The sequence below is a fragment of the Perca flavescens genome, chromosome 20, assembly GCF_004354835.1.
Source record: "Perca flavescens isolate YP-PL-M2 chromosome 20, PFLA_1.0, whole genome shotgun sequence".
NCBI lineage: Eukaryota > Metazoa > Chordata > Actinopteri > Perciformes > Percidae > Perca > Perca flavescens.
The window spans coordinates 24,172,128-24,191,448 of NC_041350.1; the positions used below are offsets into that span (position 1 = coordinate 24,172,128).

At 38.1% G+C, this 19,321-nt stretch overlaps 1 protein-coding gene across 3 annotated transcripts; it reads right to left on the reverse strand.

The window, feature by feature from the left end:
* Positions 1-838: 838 nt before the first annotated feature.
* Positions 839-19,192, reverse strand: smc6 (structural maintenance of chromosomes 6). Of its 3 annotated transcripts, XM_028565944.1 has the most exons (27): positions 19,105-19,192; positions 15,171-15,329; positions 14,962-15,073; positions 13,778-13,883; positions 13,514-13,650; positions 11,909-11,970; positions 11,480-11,560; positions 11,257-11,358; positions 9,658-9,777; positions 9,388-9,483; positions 8,489-8,635; positions 8,317-8,405; positions 8,055-8,225; positions 7,765-7,943; positions 6,406-6,607; positions 6,191-6,305; positions 5,938-6,098; positions 5,577-5,712; positions 4,902-4,982; positions 4,642-4,812; positions 4,274-4,411; positions 3,910-4,055; positions 2,673-2,798; positions 2,460-2,565; positions 1,802-1,954; positions 1,601-1,698; positions 839-986 (listed from the first exon to the last, which is right to left on the reverse strand). In XM_028565944.1, the coding sequence occupies exons 2-27, from the start codon at positions 15,309-15,311 to the stop codon at positions 899-901; spliced, it is 3,264 nt and encodes a 1,087-aa protein (XP_028421745.1). In that variant the 5' UTR covers positions 15,312-15,329; positions 19,105-19,192; the 3' UTR covers positions 839-898. The 3 variants fall into 3 exon arrangements, 2 of the variants coding, with proteins under 2 accessions (XP_028421745.1, XP_028421746.1); XR_003691087.1 differs by lacking the exons at positions 839-986; positions 1,601-1,698 and having other exon boundaries at positions 1,868-1,954; positions 2,677-2,798; XM_028565945.1 differs by lacking the exons at positions 11,909-11,970; positions 13,514-13,650; positions 13,778-13,883; ... (1 more) ...; positions 15,171-15,329; positions 19,105-19,192 and having other exon boundaries at positions 11,524-11,558.
* Between the last annotated feature and the right edge of the window lie 129 nt (positions 19,193-19,321).

The following is a 19,321-nucleotide window of genomic DNA, read 5'->3' on the forward strand; positions in this document are numbered from 1 at the left end:
CCTCACTCCAAAAGTGTGGTGCTGTGCTGCGTCTCGCCATGTTTACCTCTACTTCTTGTTTACTTCCGGTATACTGCGCGCAGGTTTTCTGGCGCATACAAGAAGTTCCTCTACTCAAAAGACCAAGATTCCTTGCGAATAGAACATGCGCAGAACACAAATCAATGTTCCTTTTAATGGGGCTATGCCAATACGCGTTTACATGACCAAAATTTCGGGTTAGAAAAGGGGTAACCCAGGGATCATTTTCGGGTTTTTAAAAACAGGAATATGAGCATATTCGTGTTTTTGCCGGTATTTACATGGCCGTGTGCGACCGGGTTAATGCTAATATTCCGGGTTTGAACGGGTTATTGGCCGCTTGTAAACGTCGTCATTGACTTCAGTGCCGTTCTTTGTTCTTTTCTCAAAGAAAAGCATAACTCCAAGTCTTCCAGAAGACCGCTGTTCCCAGCAGCAGCAGCCATAAGCCCGCCCACCGACTCTATACACGATGTGATTGGCCTGTCCAGAGTTTGGTTTTTCCAGCTCGCAAGCCAACGGAGAGTGCCTAGACCCCCCTAGCTGCAAATTAAATTTGCTGCCACTAGGGTGCATCTAGATTTCTAGGCTAAACAAAAATATCAAACTGTATTAAAACATTTCCAGTGTAACATTTTTTTAAAAAATTCTGTTAGTTATAAAAAGTTAGTTAGCGATGAACTCATCTTATCATTATTATAATATATAATAATTACCATATAATCATGTCAAATATTTGCTACATTACTCTAAAACAAACAAATGTGAAATAACATTTACAACACATACAGCAATACTGAATTATACAGCGCGCACGCACATGAACATTCATATTTATGTCTTGTCACTTTTAATGTTTTTGTCACTGGAGCTCAGTTCAAACATCGTCATCCATCGCTTCACTACGATCTCCTTCTGGATCCTGAAGCTGGTGGATTTTAATGAGGTTGGTTTTGGGCAAATGGCTGAAAGACACAAACCACGGATAACATTTGATCAGTCATCAAACATTACTGACACAGTGAATAAAGTCTTTGTAAAGGCAAAGAGGGACAAGAGGAAATAACAAAGTATGCAGAAGAATATGCCAGCTGCAGCGTGGCACCGTGATAATTAAAACATTATTCAAATTATTTTTTTATTAAATTAGTATTTAAATGATTAAAAAAAAAGTATTGATAAAGGACTAATAATAAATTATTAAATTATATATTTTATATAATTGAAATAATAATGTATAATGATAGAAAGAGCTATTGGTAAGTAACAAATAAAAATTCTAAAACTCTTTTTAAAAACGATTCACAAATCAGTTAAAAATGCATAAAAAATACACAATTTAAAGACAGAAAATTTAATTGGAAGAATTAGAATTAGATTTACTTAAATTTGTTTCATTGCAATTAGTCACAATTAGACACACAATTTAAAAATCTATAACTGATCCTATGGCATGCTTTAGCCTCCATACTGGAAACTGTATTGTAAAAATTGTAATAGGGAAAGTTATATAAAATGTAATGGTTCAGCATGTTAAGGAGAGCATGTCCAGAGAGTCAAACATCAAGAAGAGCGCCACCTGGTGGTGAGGGGAGTAACGAAGATAAACTGTCGAAGGTGCTGCCGCTCTGACAACTCCAGGAGGAGATCCAGAGAGATTCTGCGATTGTGCATATCCTACATACAAGAAAAAGAAGGTTGATCAAAGTGAGTGAGAGCCAAACTTTCATTCATCTTTTTACACAAATTGTGTGCATTTCTGGTATTTCTGCACGCTCACCATGTAGACGTCAAACTCATCGAGGCATCTGAAGGGTGATTCAGTGATCTCCCACAGGGAGAGCATGAAGCAAACGGTGGAGAAGGAGCGTTCACCACCAGACAGTGACCTCATGTCACTCGCACCATTATCCTCCCTGCCCGGAGGTGTCACCTTCACGTGTGCCACAACAGGTTTGTGTATTACTTGTATTTTTATTTATTTTTTCATAAATCAGAACAGAAAAATACTTTGCACATCTATAACTTAAGACAGGTGCGTCGGAAAGGGACGTGTAGGTCAAAAGTTGCAAAGAAAGTCCCGCACTCTGTCTAACTAGCATTTTTGGGGCATTTATGAGTAGAGACAGGAAATGATGGGAGATAGAGGAGGTGTGATATGTGCACTTGAACCGAGTATGTTGCACTTACATGGTCACCAGGATATCCCATCTTACTTTAAAATGTAACTTTGTTTAGGTCCCTAAACACCGTCTTTTAGCTTCAATATAATGTGATTTGGTATAACTGTAATTTGCATTTCAAAATACTCATTGATTCTATTTCCATTATTAAATAAAACACACAACAAATGTGCTACACAATAAATGCTGTAAAACAAACAGAACAAATTTTCGAAGTAACTTATCTGTAAAAAAACAGATAAAAAATAGACTTACCGAGATTGAGAGTGTCTCATTGTTGTGATCAAAAATCATAGAGCCACAGCAGTTCATCTTTATCAGAAAGTTATTGAAGTATAACTTGCATCTGACCGAGAGGGACCTTTAGGAAGAATAAGAAGACAAAAGTTGGACTTTACACTGCCAGCTAAACACTACAATACAATGTATTTGTGGATTGTTTTTCAAACTTAGTAGACCGGCATTTACCTACGCATTGTTTTGTATCTGCTCTGCCTGTCTGACATGATGCTGTCGAGTCGATCGATGAACCTCCGCAGATCTCTCACTTGGTTGGTTTTCTCTTTGAAGAGAGTGAGGGCCTCAGCGTACTCCCTAATGAGGGCAGAAAATGACATAGCCTACATTTGTCTGATATCCAGCCTTCAGTGTGCAGGTGTAAAACGAGGCCAGAAGATGATTTGGTGATGCCCAACGGGCAGATCGGATTGAAGTATAAAGTAGGAAAAACGGTCAGTGGCAGAAGAAATCTCTTTAAAATAAGACAGAAGTAAGCTAGAAGGCTCCTCTGACTCTTCTTCTAACTAAGACAAACTAAAAAGTCTTGCTACAAACACTAAAGGATCTAAGATAGCTAATTAGCTTAGCTGGCCTGCAAAGATCACGTACGCCGAGAAATTATTTATATCAGGTAATATTTAGATCCTTTACTTAAGTAAAAGTAAAAATTCCACACTGTAAAAATACTGCATTACAAGTAAAGGTTATGCATTAAAAATGTTACTTAATACACATCAGCAAAAAGTGTACAAAAAGTATAAAAAGTCATTAAATTCAATTTTATTTATATGTAGTATATATTACTGGTGCAGTAATGTGTAAGCAGCATTTCATTATTGTATAGTCGGGTGAGATAGAGCTCCTTCATTTTATACACTGTTGGGTAGTTAGTAATCAATAATAACACATCACATTTTGAGCTCACCTTTATTTGTAAAGTAACTTGTGATTACAGCTCTCACCAGTGATGGAGTACTCGAGTCCTGGACTTGTACTCGAGTCGCTATTCTCCGGACTCGTGACTCGACTTGGAAGTGCCCACTGATGACTTGGACTTGGACTTGCTTATATAATATGGATTTATGAAATCAGACTTGAGCATTTATGAGATCGGACTTGGTAGTTGGATGAAGTTTCTGACTACTTTTATGTGCACTAGGCAGTGATGGAGTACTCAAGTCCTGGACTCGAGACTCAACTCGCACCAAAACTCCGGTAATGGGGACTTGACCTGGACTCTTCTTTGGTGACTCAGACTTGGACCCGAGCACTGGGGACCCGAGACTTGACTCGGACTCAACAGTTGGCGACGCGACTACAACACTGGCTTTCATAATGTTTCGGTTTTGTACTAAATACAGCTAAAATTATTCTGTTTTCACTCTGACGCAACACCTGTGTTAATAGAAAGCATGCGATTTCTCACCTGACCACCTGCTCGTGCTCGCCGTGGTTGCTCTCGTACACCTTGAGTTTCTTCTGCAGCCGAGTGATCTCTGTGTCGATGCTCTTGGGGCTGCGGGTCACCTGCTGCCGCTCCGGACTGATCTCCGTGGCTTTGGCCTCATATTCCTGCCATCACATGTGAGCTTTGATGACAATCTGACAGTAAACTGTAAAATCATCTCTGTGGTTGAGTTTAATAACTGCTAGCTGATCTGTACAGCTTAGTATAGCTAATAATCTATAGAACCTATACGGCTAAAAAAAAGCCTCAAATATATATGCCTGAGGTGAACAAAAACAGCTGATGGTAATCCGTGGAACAAATCAGGAGCAGCTCTTGTTACCTGTAACTCTTCTTCTCTTTGGGCGAGGTCACTTCTCATAGCTTGGATGTTGTCTTCATGAGCCTTCAGCTTGTTTTCTAAAATCTTAAGGGTTCGTTTGTGTTTGGCACACTCAGCCTCCAGCTTCAGCTGCTCATCCTTTTGGGTTCATCAAACAATAATAAATCAATCTCACTATCACTACAGCTGACATCCTCCAAAAGAATAACAGTGTTGTCAAATTGAAAAAGCCTTTACGTTCAAACAATCCACACTTTAAACATTCAGTTAACATCAAAACTACCAAAACGCACCTGCAACAGCAGCATCTTTTAAATTTCTGAAACTATTTTTAACCTCTAAACAATGATAGAACAATGCTACTGCACCATTAACGGCTCCGTGTCGTCAGAAAGCTGATCAATCCGATGTCTAACAGAAGAGTACTTGGACTCGATGTCCTCGGCCGTTTTCTGATGATTGTCGAGCTCCGTCTTTGCCTCATGTACGGTCTGATTTTCTGCCTCGATCTTCTGTCGGTTCTCTTGGGCAACTTCTTCCTGCAAGAAGTATGTTAAGACTTTACACAACATGTGGTAAGATTTATGTCTGTTTGGAAATGGGGCACAACTAAAAACAAAATGATCACCAAGGAGCTGACGTCATCGATGTGCTCCTCGCCAGCATTCTCCAGCTCGGTTATTGTCGCCTTGACTTGATTCACAGAGACCTGCATTGACAACATGAAAGAGAATTGAATTTGTTGTTTCAAATAATCATGCACGGCATCGATATTAGGGCTGCACAATATATCGTTTTTTTAATCGTCATCAACTGTTGCAATAAACACATCGCGACAGGCAAGACACTCAGGATTTTTTTGTGTACAATATCAGTAGAAAACTGTGCTTTAAAATGTAACTGGTTTTGTTTAATGGTTCAATTTGTTTAATTAAAGAATGTTGGAAATTATTTCCTTTCATTTTTTTCAAATTCAACAGGCAATTTGTTGTATTTTAGCAGAATACTGAAAGCAGCAGAAATGCAGACCTGAGTACTCTTTAACAACTATTTTCTATTTATCGCAAGTAATATGGTTAACAACGTTATCGCATGTTTTCCTCATATCGTGCATCTCTAATCATTATAATCAATCTTTCCCTCACAAAAAGCAGAAAAAGAAGCAGAGAGAAAGCAACAACAGGAGGGATAAAATGAAAATGCACAGAAGTCAGAAGAGAAGACTGAAATGTGAAGCTAACAGCATTTCTGTTGAGGGAAACCAGCTGCTGGTGCACATCATGCGAGAGTGTGGTTCACTGACCAGAGTCTTCTTCAGGGTCATGATGGTGCTGTTCAGCTCACTCTCCATTCTTACGATGTCCTCCGTCACAGAGGTGACGTGGAGCTGAAACCTGGACAGCTGAGCCTGGTGATTCTCCAGGTCAGACTCCAGCATACTGGGACAGGAAGCATTGATTTTTTTTTTTTTTTTTTTTTATCTCAAATCACAACTCCACATAGTCATACGTTTACCACATTTGAGAAAACAAGAGTCACAATACACCTCTTCTGAAAATAAACAATAAACAATTAAATATGTGTACGTGGAATTTTTTCTCTTCTCCTTTTTTCACAGATTATGTTTTTTGCATATCAACTGACATAAAAAATAGCGTTGTTACCTTATTTCAGACTCGAGATCCCCGCCAAGATATTTGGCCATGCTGATGTCTGAGGTGTAATAACGGTTTGGGTACACCTGATCTCCTTCCACAGTGAAGGCTTCACGACAGTTTTTAGGAGGCCGGCCTTGCTGCATGACTCTCCTCGCTTTTTCTTTTTCCTATGATAAAACACAGGTCAGATACTTCATCAATCTTAAAACAACTCTACATGCGATAATCTGCAGCAACAGGCATTAGTGCACACACTTACTTTGATTATGAGAATGGATTCTATCCCCCTCATATCAATCAGGCAGTTGATGATGACAGGGCTTGACGCTGTGATTATGTCCAGTACGGACGGATATTCTTGATTATGTGCTTTCCTAACAAAAACAATAGAGAAGAAAAACAAAATGTAGCTTTAAAATGTGTCAGAATAAAAAAAAAAATAATCAAGAAATCTGAAATGCTGCTGCTGCTGACCGTCCGTGAATGTTGTAAACTTTTTCAGAGAAAGGGCTGACGATGATCTGTGGCCTGTTGCCCCTTGGGTAATATTGAGACATCATCTCCTGCAGGACTGCCTCGTCTTTGTAGTTGTCACAGCAGAAAGCCTTCATGAAGCTCCGCAGACAGCACTCCACGGCTACAGCCAACATGGGATCCTTCAAACTGATGCACGCCCCTGAGAGCAAACACACTCTGTGTAACAACAATATGTACAATTGAACTGAATTTTTCACTGCAAATGTATGAACTAAGAGTAACTATCAATAATCTATATGGGAGTTTTTAAAGGATAGTGGGTCATTTAAATCTGTTTAAATTATACTTTTACAGATGAAAGAACAAATAATTAAGTTTTAAGTTTGATATTTTGGAAAAACACTTTCATTAACTTTCTGGACAGTATTTAGATGACAAGTTTGACTCTCAAACCAATATGAGGCAAGAGCCAGCAGCCAGTTAGCGTAGCCGAGCATAAAGACTGGAAATGGGGGAAACAGCTAGCATGGCTCTCTCCAAGGCAACCAGACTGACGGGTACGTCCCAGGTCCTTAAATTGCATCCACGTTTCCTTCACTTGCTTCCCATCCTCGTGTCTTATTCCGTCCCACCGGGGATGCATTGGAGCACATTCGAGGAAATAATGCAAGCAGAGAGGAATCAAGGAAATGTGTTGTTAAAGGGGATGAGACGTCTTTTCCTCTGAAGCGTCCTAGAATTCATCCGCTGTATGGGTGGAGTTAGCAACAGCTTTCAGCTGCACGGCTTCCGGGAAGGCTACTCTCGTGCATCCTTGCTCATAGCTACTCAGAGATCCCTCCTCAATCCTCGATCCTCGCTTCTCGGGGCAGGAATAAGAGCTTCGAGACGGCCTTCCTGAAGTAGGGCCAGAGCGACTTCCGGTTCAAGCAAGGAGCCAGGAGATATCAAATAAGTGACTTGGGAAGCAGCTAAGAAGTTACTGAGGAAGATACTGCTCCCGGCCAATAAATAATCCAGCTCAAAGTCCCCCGTACTACTACAACATGTCACTTTTATATCAATTTTTGTATGGATTAAACAAAGAAGATATGAAGTGCTAATTAGCAAGCTTTAGATGTGCTTTGACATAGTCAGGCTAGCTGTTTTCCCCAATTTCCAGTCTTTATGCTAAGCTAAGCTAACAGTCTGCTGGCTTTTGCTTCATATTGAACAGAAAGACATGAGAGTGATACTGATCTTTTCATCTAACTCTCAGCAAGGAGGCAAATAAGCATATGTTCCAAAATGTTTATTCAAGCACTAAGTAATGCAGATAGGAAGTCAAGCCAGCAAAACACTAAAAAAGAAAGTCACCTATCGGACCAACGGGTCTCTTGATAAAGCGTCCTGTGGCGTACGCCTGAGTAATTGCACCCAGCAGGTCGGGTACATGATCTCCAAACCGCTTCAGTTTGTTTGATCGACTGGCGAGGACCTGATTCTTCCTCCTCAGTTTGGACTCGTACAAAACCTGGATATTTCTTTCCTCCAATCTAGTCAACAGGAACAGAGCTTGGTGGGGAAATTTCACTGCACTGCAGATAAACTGGGCTCTCACTCAAGTTTGATTCAATTGATGTGAAAGCAAATATAATTTCTTGTACCTCAGCTTGTCCCGTTCCTCCTTTCCTTTGTAAAGTGCCTGATGTTTGTTTTTGATCTCTTCATTCAGCTGTGAGCAATTTTTCTCAAGCTCTGCAAGCTGCTCTTTCAGACTGGATATTTTCTTCTGCTGTGCGCTATATTCCGTATCTTCCTCGTTGTTCAGGCTTGCACTAAAACACAGTGAGGAAAGAATCACATTTCAACTGAATGTATGTATTTGTATGAAGGTAAAGATGTCATTAAACCTTTCTACTCCCCTACCTTGTTTTTGCCTTTTTAATTTTCTCCTCAAGAAGGTTTTGCTCCTGCTCTGACTGTTTGAGTTTGTTCAGAGCCCGAAAATAAACGAGCTATGGGAAAAGATCATGCCACTTTAACCAATGTAAATTATGTACACTTGGTATATTAGGTTATCATATTCCCCAATCATTACCTCCTGTTCCTTGTGAGCTTTGCTGATTGCCTTCACTTGCTCTTTCAAATTCAGATTGTCCTCTGATAGTGACTCTTGTTCCTTTTTCATGCTGGTAACTCTGCTTTTGATGCACTGAAGCTTCTTTTCTACTTGTGTGACCTTAGTCTGCGTAAAGATAAGAAAAAGAGCAAATTAATCTTTAAAGACGACGTCTGAAAATCAATTATGTCCAAGTTGTTTTTTTAAAGCTACAGTGCGTAGTTTCTGTCGCTCCCCATGAGGAATTCTAAGTAATGACAACAACAGTTGAAGCACCCACATGACGCAAGCCTTCTGTGATCGCGTACCCCCCCCCCAGTTGCTTGTAACCAAGGAGGACACAGAGGATTAAAAAAAAAAACACAATGGACTCTTCAGAAGAGGTATTTATCTTGTAATGTTTATGTCCTTTTTGTTAAACGCATCACTCGAGCTGATGCGCGAAAGTCGCCGGACTACACCATTTTGTAAATATAGCCATACTGAGAAATACAGAGAGAGTTTTATGGAGCTGATGGGTTTAATTAGCTTTGTATTAGGGCTGCACAATTTATTGCAATATTATCGAAATACCAATATGGACTTAGTCCTACAGACTAAAGAAAAAAATCTTGGTACAGATGCTCACAAAAATCACACTATAATCATTTTTTTTATTTTAGTATTTTTCAATGAAAATAAGAATAATGATACAAAAATGATCATTTCCTCCAATATCAAGAATCATATCACAATATTAGTCAAAATAATCACAATTGTCTTGTCATGTCAGTTCAGCAATTGTGCACTACAGCTTTAAAGGCAGCTGGTTCATATGGTTGCGAAGGTTGGAAGGTTTGAAGAAGGGCAACAACAGAACAGGAGCACTTATGACGCACCTGACAGAGCTGAAGGTTCTCCTGATGTTTGTAATTATTGGCTTCGTTTTCAACGTCCTCCTTTAACTGCTGTACCAACTGCTCCTTCTCTTTGACCTGAGAGTGATAAAAAAAAATTTCTTTAAAAAGATCACATTCATCTCATGAATGATCAATGGATTATTTAATTTAGTTTCTTCTTTCTTGTCATATACTTCCTACACACTCTTTAGAATTTATAATAAATACATGTTTTGCTCTGTTTTGAAAGAAACAGTGATGAACTCTTACCAAACACCAGGCCATTGCTTTCTTCAGATTCTCCAAAACCACCTTTATCTCACTGAAGGACGGCAACTTTTCATACCTCTCTTTCTTCTGCAGAAACTCTTCTTTCAGGTCCTTGAGAGACTGAAGACAAAGATGTGCGAGACAAAAACAACATACCGTACGTGTTAAATTATTAATGCACAAACTAATCAGCATGCAACCAAAAGAGTAACTTTATTTATATAAACACCTTTCAAAATAGAAGTTACAAAGTGCTTTATGGGAAGAAGAACAAGAGAATTGATTGAACAAGCAGGATCCATTGTACAACCAACGCAATAAATGGAATGAGACACAGGAGGAAGCCAAAGAAAACACTTGTTTTGAGATCAGTACTCAGAGAAGATCTGTAGCACATGAAGCACTTAAACTTAAGATAAAGTAAAAATAAACACCATACTAGAGACGTTAAGATACTGGTATCGGAACATCTTTAGTATGGTGTTTATTGTCTCCGATACTGCCTAAAACGCTGGTATCAGTATCAGGAAGTACTGGAGTTTATGCACCGATCCGATACCACGTAATAAAGCCCTAAAGAAAATCTACGTTAAAGTAGTTTATTTATGTTCTTTTTCCGTTATAACTGACTGTCAAACTGGATAATAAAAGAAAGTTCTGTGGCATTCATTGTTTGCTTTTGTTCATGTTTTACAAAGAGTTTAACCTGAGCCAGACCGACAACAAAGATAGAAATAATACCCCATCCATACAGGGAGAGTAGTATACAGTAGTGTTGTTAACACATAATAAAATATATGACACACTGGTATCGGCCGATACGCAAGTTCAGGTATCGGAATCGGGAAGCAAAAAATTTTATCGAGCCTTCTCTGCACCATACCTCCTAGGGCTGCACAATTAATCGCTAATTAATTAAGCGCAATATGTGTCAAACCATTCTGAATTAAGTATTGTGGGTGCTGAAGAGATGTCCCAGCCTACAAATCATATCCTACAGACTAAAGAAAATATCTTTGTTTGGCACAGATCCTCGCATAAATCAAACTATAATCATTTAAATTTTTTTTACTTTTAATATTTTTTAAAGAAAAGGAGAATAATGATACAAAAATGATCATTCCCTCCAATATCATGAATAATATATCAATTGCAATATCAGTCAAAATAATTAAATATTTTTCTCATATTGTGCAGCCCTACAGTTTTGTACCAGCAGCAATCACTCTGTTAAACAAACGGTAAAATTATTTTTACAAAACGCACAAGCACTTTGGTCATGTCATGTACTGTTTTCTATTCCTCTTTTATCTTCTTTTACGTTTCATTACCTGTTTTATATGTTTTAATGTTTTGTGTGTTGTACGTTATGTTGTGGTCTACAAAGTTTTAAGGATGTCCTGCCTCTTAGACTGTAAAACTAGTTTACCTATGGGTACCAATAAAGTAACCTAACCTAACCTAACCTAATACCAGAAGTAAATATAGACATTTTCCAATCTCAATAAAATGTCTTGATTGGCAACATCAAGAATGTAGTTCTGTAAATCACTGAATTGATGCTGAAAGAGCTGATGTGATAAATCATAAATACAGTACCTCCTCTTGTCTCTCAACCTGCTGTCGTGTTACTGTTTTAGTGAGCTTGATGTGGACGTAATCTCTCCTCATCTGTTCCAGCAGAGTTGCTTTCATGAAGAACTACAAACAAGTGCAGAAAAGAGGCCACAAACATTCGTTTCAATATGATCAAGGTAACTTCTCTCAATACAGATGTTATTTTAAGATTTGAAGTTCATGAATAAAAATGGCGGTGGTGCACCTTATACTTGTCTGATTCACTTTTTGAATGCAGGAACTGCTTACTCATTTCTTGGTTGAGAATGGACACCGGGTTATCCAACTGGAATACACAAAGCAAATGTTCTGCTGAGGCTTTCAGGTATATTTATGTTGCAGTTACTACATTTAAAATGTCAGAAAATGAAATGAGTACATTCACTGGAAGTTAAAAAGTTGCAGAACAAAAGAAATTTGATTATTTTTCCAGAATCAGAAACAGGTTTATTCCCAAGTAGCTTTTCACAAATAAGGAATTTTGCTTTAAAACAGTTAGCAATAAACGCAGTAAGAGAGAAGAAAAACAAGTTCTGCAAGAGTCAAGAATAATAAATATAAAATAGAAATTTGCGATAAGTAATATGTAAAATATATCCGTTTTAAACTTAAAAGAGCTGTACAGTGTTAGTACCTGGATATTAAAGTGGTCCAAAATGCCGGTCAGCTCCTCCTTCTTGTTGGAGATAAGTTGTCCTGAAATACAAGATAGAAGACAATTAATGTGGTTCAAACCTGAGATGAGAATGTAAGTTGTATGAAACTCAGTGGCACAACATTGCTATTGTCACCGTGGTCACCCTGAGATGCCGGTCATTTCAGAGGCAGATGCAAAAGGTGATCGTCATGAGTCGACAGTTAAAGTGATGGTTCGGAGTAATTTCACCCTAGGATCCTTTGCACCACGACCTCAAGCCAAACAACCAGAAGCTTTTTTTACCTGGGTCGAATATTGGGAGAGTTAGCGTTATCAGCTGAATAGCTTAGTGCAGGCGCTAATGGATCAAAGAGTGTATCTTGTACATTACCCCACTAATAATGCCCGAAATTATACCAAACTTCTACACTAGTACAAATAGGTTATGTACTCATAAAACGATGGATTGGAAAGTTTGTAAGTACACCAGAAGTTTATTTAAATAACACTTGCCTGTTTGCTTCTGCTCTCTGCTGCTACTGCTACCGGCAGTAAGACGAGTGCTTAGGGACGTCTACAAATTACAACACCGAAAAGAGATACAACAAAAATATTTATTAATTTAACTTATTTTTTTTTAAAGTGCTGTAGTACAACTAGCAGGAGACAAGTTATAATTGAGGTAAGTTTGGAGACACTACCTTATTTAATCATTAAAATAATAAATATTTTTGTTGTATCTCTTTTCGGTGTTGTAATTGTAGACATCCCTAAGCACTCGTCTTACTGCCGGTAGCAGTACATAACCTATGTGTACTACTGTAGACGTTTGGTATCATTTTGGGCATTATTAGTGGGGTAATCTATGAAATACACAGTTGGATCCATTAGCGCCTGCACTAAGCTATTCAGCTGATAACGCTAACTCTCCCAATGTTCAACCCAGGTAAAAAAAAGCTTCTGGGGGGTGTTTGGCTCGAGGTCATGGTGCAAAGGACCCAACAGAATGGAGCCAATTAATGAAGACCTTCCTCCACAGTGATGAGAAGGAGGGTCTGGCAAGTCCACACAGCATTCTGGGATGGGAGAAAAACGTGATCTGGTTTATTGCCAATTTTTTTAAACCAATCATAATAGTCTTGGGCGACGCATAGTCATATGCAAAGTAGCCTCGGGAAGGAACTTGTTTTGGTGGAACGTGTACGGCCGAAAAGAGGGACATCCGGCGGAATTTCCAACGGAAGCGGAGCAATCCCGGAAATGGAACGTCCAAACGCAAACTATGCAGAGTCTGAGGTGAGTCATTAGCCACGCACATACCCCTTACTTACAAAATAACTCAGTGACATTTACAACTTGTAAAAAACATCAGTCCAAGTGTGAATTTAAATACGTCTCACATCAACAGTGTCATGCATATAAAATGCATGCATGCAAGTTTATAGAGGAATGTTCCCAACTGAGTAAAGAATTTTTACAGATTGGAGGGATGAAGATCTGATTGAAGTGTTTTGTCTTCTCTCCTAAGAGTGTGCGGTGTATCTGACATTTTGGGAAGGTTATATAAGACCTGGACATCATCTGTAACTCAGGAAAACTAACCTGATTTGCTCTTCAGTCTGCAGTTTCGAGATCCATCACTAAAGATCCGGTGCTCGATGGAGATACAGTCGCCATAGACGTCCCTTTTATAAGCATCTGTTCCTCTGTTTTTCAGCTTTATTGTTATATCTGCAGCACTAGAGAGCAGTTAATACTGTTATAATATGGTAGGACCAAATTACAGCGTTTCCAGCAGCATTATAAGGATACTGATTTATTTGTCTTTAAGGAATCTTTCTCACTGGGTGTAACATTGTGACTTACTTCTCATTGGTCTTCACAAAATCCTTCAGAGACGCTCCTCTGTTTGTGACTGTGGCTTTTCCACCGAGGCCTACAATCAAAGCAGTCAGGATTGCACTTTTCCCACCTGGGAATCAAATTAGAAACAACAAAGAAAAAGGATTCAATCACTGCATGGAAAGCAAACCACAGACTGTACTGGCTCAAAGGCAAAACTAAACATTTTATGTAAATAAATACATAGATAGAATCACCTGTGTGTTATTTTCTCTCCGCAGATGCATTCATTTATGCAAAAGAATCTTTAAATATGTAATGCCCAATCAAAAACAAGGCACTATAATCTTTTTTTTTTTATTCCTTATTCACGTTCAATATATACTTATTTAAATAACTTATTTATCTATTAGTTTATTGTATTTTTTATTATTTTTATTATATTTTTCTATATAAAAACAAAAAATGATGTACACGTGTTGTGCTGTATTATGGAAACCAACTGTGATCCCAATAAAAATTTAAATAAAAAACAAATAAAAAAATAAGGCCGGCCGATCTGTGTGTAATATTACTATGATGCAACGAATACATCCCCCTAAAAACAACAAACAAACAACATTTTATTCAGACACTAATTATTCTAATGAACTACTAGGGGACAACCCTAATTAGGGGCAATTAGAGCTGAAACAATTAGTTGATTTATTGGTTAGTGGACTGACAAAAATATTTCCTTAAATAATGATAATCGGTTAATCATTGTAATTTTTCAAGCAAAAAGCCAAATATTCCCCAGATCCAGCTTTTCACTTGTGAAGATTTATATAAATATTATTTTTGGGGGGCATTTTTATGCCTTTATAAGATAGCCATAGTAGAGACATGACAGGAAACGAGGGAAAGGTGAATTTTGACATTTTACAAACCAAACTATTAAGAGTAAATGGTAGAATAATCTGCAGAATAACTGATAACGAAAATATTTGTTAGTTGCATGGTTGATACACTCTGTAATTAAGTCTCTACTAATACACAACAGTTACAGTTACAGTAGACTCCTCTTTGTTAAAATCAAATACAGTCTTATTGATTTCACCAAGGAAAAACAGATTATCAAGTTGCCTTGTTTTTGAAGGAGTACATACTGTGACACACAAGCCAAAGACAATAGAAGATCACACGATATTTAGAAACCCGGTTCTTACTTCCATTGTTGCCGACGATAAAATTCACATTGGACCCAAACTGGAACGGACCGAGCAAATGGTGACACATGAAATTCTTGAGAGTGATGCTCTCAATGACGCCGATATCTCCCTAAAAATACATGTAGCAAACAATATTCAACTGTTAATGAGCTGGAGAGATTAGTAAAGACAAAGAATTGGTGCTTGATGGGAGGGGAATGACTCACTGTGGCAGAGGGAGTGAGGCTGCTGGAGGAAGGTCTCTGATGCTTCCTATCATCTGGTGCATCTTCCACACCTACAGCTGTCACTCTGCGGCTCTTGACAGCTGTCGCACCACTGATCACTTTCAGTTTCCTCTTACTCATTTTGAAACATTAACATCACTAGAAATAGATTTAACAGAAAGACACTAATTTCAGTTATTTCTTTACTATAAAGACACACTGAGACTCTTTAGGCTACACTATACGTTTAAAGTCAGGGTGTGTATGTAAATGTATATATATTTTTTTTACAGTTCATTGTTCAGTTTGTAGGGTTGCAATGTATTACAGATTTTTCCCCTGTTTGAGTTGTGTGGTGTTGTAAGCAGTGGTGGAAAGTAAGATTTGAAATGGGATTGTATGAGGTAGGCCTACTTATTCATGGTCAGTGTATTACCTAAAGTAGAGTATTATTAGCGCATTACTGCAGTTTGGAGAAGCAGACACTTGTCCCAACATAGAAGCTAAACAGCAGCAGCAGCTAAACATATGTTAGCCACCTAAAAAAAAAAAAGTATACAATCTATTTAGAATATTTTCATCACTTAACCTTACCGCCTCAGTTACTTTGTTTCTTTGTTCCTAACCATTTTACACACAATACTATACACAAACTAACGGATCGAGGCAGCGGAACAGCAACTCCTGTGTCCTGCAAGGTAAAATCACTGTTTTTGTCAAAGAAGTCTGGTGGCTTTAAAGAGAGCATACATTAGACAATTTCACAGGGGTAAACATAAACATTCTAAATGGCCCCCAAGTTGATTTCCTGTGTGTGAATGACATCAACTGACAGAAAGTTAACAAAGGGCCGGCTGTTGCCTAGCAATGGAATTCCATTAAAAAGGTCCCCCATCTACAGGGCTGTCTGATGCAGGGCCGGTGACTGCGATTGCCTAGTTCGCCAAATTGGTGGGGGGCACCCTCTAGTGGTGCCCTTAAGCATACATCTTTCTCTTAACAACACTGATTAACGAAATAAAATGAAATAAAACCCTGGTGAAATAAAAAAAAAAATTAAATGCCGATGTTATGGTTGCGTTGCAAGGCAATGGGCACACTCGATTCATGTCTTGATTAGAATATCGATTCTCAAAATGAAAAGGTCCAAACTGGTGCACAGGGACAAAAATGAAGAGGAGGAGGAGAAGAAAGCCCAGTATAGAGGTATGTATTTTCATCTCAGACATTAGTTCTAAAGTTTAATCAAAATGTTCTGTGCGACTGTTAATGGTTGATGTTTCATTGCTGGTAGAAGCTAGCTATCACAGCATGCTCCGCTAGCACTAGCTAGAATAGCATTCTATTCTATTCCTAGTAAACTTGCTTGGTAAATGGATCTAGTTAGCCTGATCAAAACTTATTCAAGAATGTTTGACAGATGACCAATATTTGGAAACACGTTCGCCATTTCTCCAAGCAGTATCACTAGTGATAGAAACATACAGAATAAGATGAACAGACTGACACAAGTTGACACATAGCTTTAAGTTCATTTTAACTATGTCACACATAGGATTCTTTGGATAAACACTTTGGTTGTGGGCTATCATTTACATAGCTTAATCCACAAGCTGTCTTTACAAGCAACAAAATCGTTTTTAAAAAAGGAAACAAAGAAATACTGTTAGCCTTGTTAGCCAAACTGCTTTAAGGAGTAGCCTAGCTAGTGTTTTCTTCTCTCTTCTCATTTAACATTTGTCTAGCCTTCCAGCTAGGTAAACTTTCAAAGTAATCAGAGAAAACGTAGTGATGGTGCTATCAGGTGGAAAGCTTTCCACCTGATAGCACCATCACTACGTTTGGCATGCTTGAGAGATGTCAGGCTATTGAAAGATTTTGCTGACAAATTCTATTCTATCTTAATGTAGAATCTGCTACGAATGCATTCCACATATACATTGCCTGGATTGTATTTACGGTCATGTAGTAGATACATGTGAATACACGTAGTAAATGTAATGGTGTTGGTGATGAGTGGTGTTATGTTATGCTAACATTATTTTATATTTTAAAATGTCCAGATGCACTCCAGAAATTTTTTCAGAGACCCTCACCTCCTGAAGAAAGCTCAGCTGATCCCCCAGGTTCACCTCTCTCTGAACCTTGTAAGTTTGTTTATTTATTTATTATTTATTTATTATAGTTACTGGTGGTAGGAATAGTATTAGTTTTATTAGTATATATTTTATTTAGTAGAAGTAGTAGTGGGCTATAAATGCATATTAATAAAGCTATAATCATCTGTTATAGTTCAAGATTATGTAAATACACTCAAAATATGACCTCACACTTCCATTCATTGTGAAACTACAACTTTCAACCTCATTCTCGACCGTTTCATTAATTGGATTGAACTCCACTGATCTGGTTAAACTCTGTGCTTGAGACACAGAGCCTGCAGCAAGTCTATTTAATAATCTTTATTTGACTGTACACTTAAAAGCTTACAAAACGATGATTTATTTACACCTAATGCCAATTTCAAATGTTTTAATAATTGTTCACTCCATTAACACCACTGATCTTGTTAAAAAAAAATTATGATTTAGATGTATTTACTGCCTGTTGTATATGACTCACAAGATCAGTGATTAATCTCAACATATGAACAAGAGAGAAAATCTGTCAGTGTATTGCCATAATGTATCTGTATTAAAAGATTAACATCAATTTTATGTATTTGCCTTCAGGTGAAGGAGCAACAGACACAACCGGCCCTGTTTCTACACTACAGCCTACAGACACCCTATCCTCCACAACAAGTTCTGATATCCATGAGTCCGTCAGGGGAGAACCTATTGATCCTGCTGACTGGCCAACCCTGTTTGACACGGGGAGGACTGAATTAGTCAGTAGAGATCCATATCATACCAATCCAGAGTTCACCTTTCCCAAACGACAGGATGGATGAAGGATAAGTCTTATATTAATTTATTTGGCAGGGACAGCGCAGAATGTATAAATTAGGGGCACATTAAAGCCACATGTTGTTGTTGGAGTTTGTAAAGTTCCAAAGTTACTAAAAATAAAAATGTTTTGTTCATTTAAACAAATACCAGCTTATGGTTGCAAGTTTGCCGTTTCTTATGTGTTTTAGTGTTAAACTGAGGAAAATTACAAAAAAAATAAAATCTGAGGTTTTCATGTCTGCCAATGTCCATCCTGAGGAAGATGCTGACTTTAAATACCCACTGATTCTTGATTTATTTTTGACAAATTGGTCATACAATATTATGAGCCATTAATTATGTCCATTAAAGCCCTAAAGAAGTTATTCAAGTTCTTCCTTTCGTGAAACTGAGTGATACTGAAGTGACTTACTGAAGTGTAAAAATGTGACGTCAGACCTACTGCAGGGCAACGTTTAAAGATAGCTACTGAATAGCTTATAAACGACGCAATTACAAAAACTGGCTTCAACAAGTGAGCGTGTGACATAAAAAGAGACGTGAGCTTTTTTATTTTAAGCCAGGAAGCAACGTCCTGAAACCAGCAGGCTCAACTGTAGCAGGTGTTATTGACAGCTGCAGATACTAATTTATTGCGGGGTTTGTGTTTACAACTGTTTTCTAACGGATTCGATTAAGGCCTTATTTAACCTATTTCAAAAGTTTTTTTTGTGTTGATATAGATATATAATATAGTTCTGAATCACTATCAGTCAACTAAGTTATGATATATCTAGATAAGTTGACATGCTGTGTTTTCCCACGACTCAGCAACATTTAAGAAACATTGGAGTCTGTGACGACGTTTTTACATGATTTAAGACCAAAGTACAGCCACTAAAAAGCAACAAAAGAATACAAAACACTTCAAACTTCAGGTAAACTTTAGCTTTTTTGGAGCACAAACAAATATGACACTATGACTTATTATAGACTTTGCCTACCCTTGTTCGGTGTGCAGCCTGCAAAAATAACATGGGGGGACAGCACAGCGCTTCTAAAGACTTCCTGGTCAGAGTGTTGCTAACTGAACTGCAGTTGTGGGTGTTGCCATAGATAGACAGTGAAAGAAGGGTGTTGCACCTTCAAACACGGAACTGAAAGCGTGTTACGTGATTGGCTGTGCGTACCTGTGTCTGTGTCGAGCGTTTAAAACTTCTT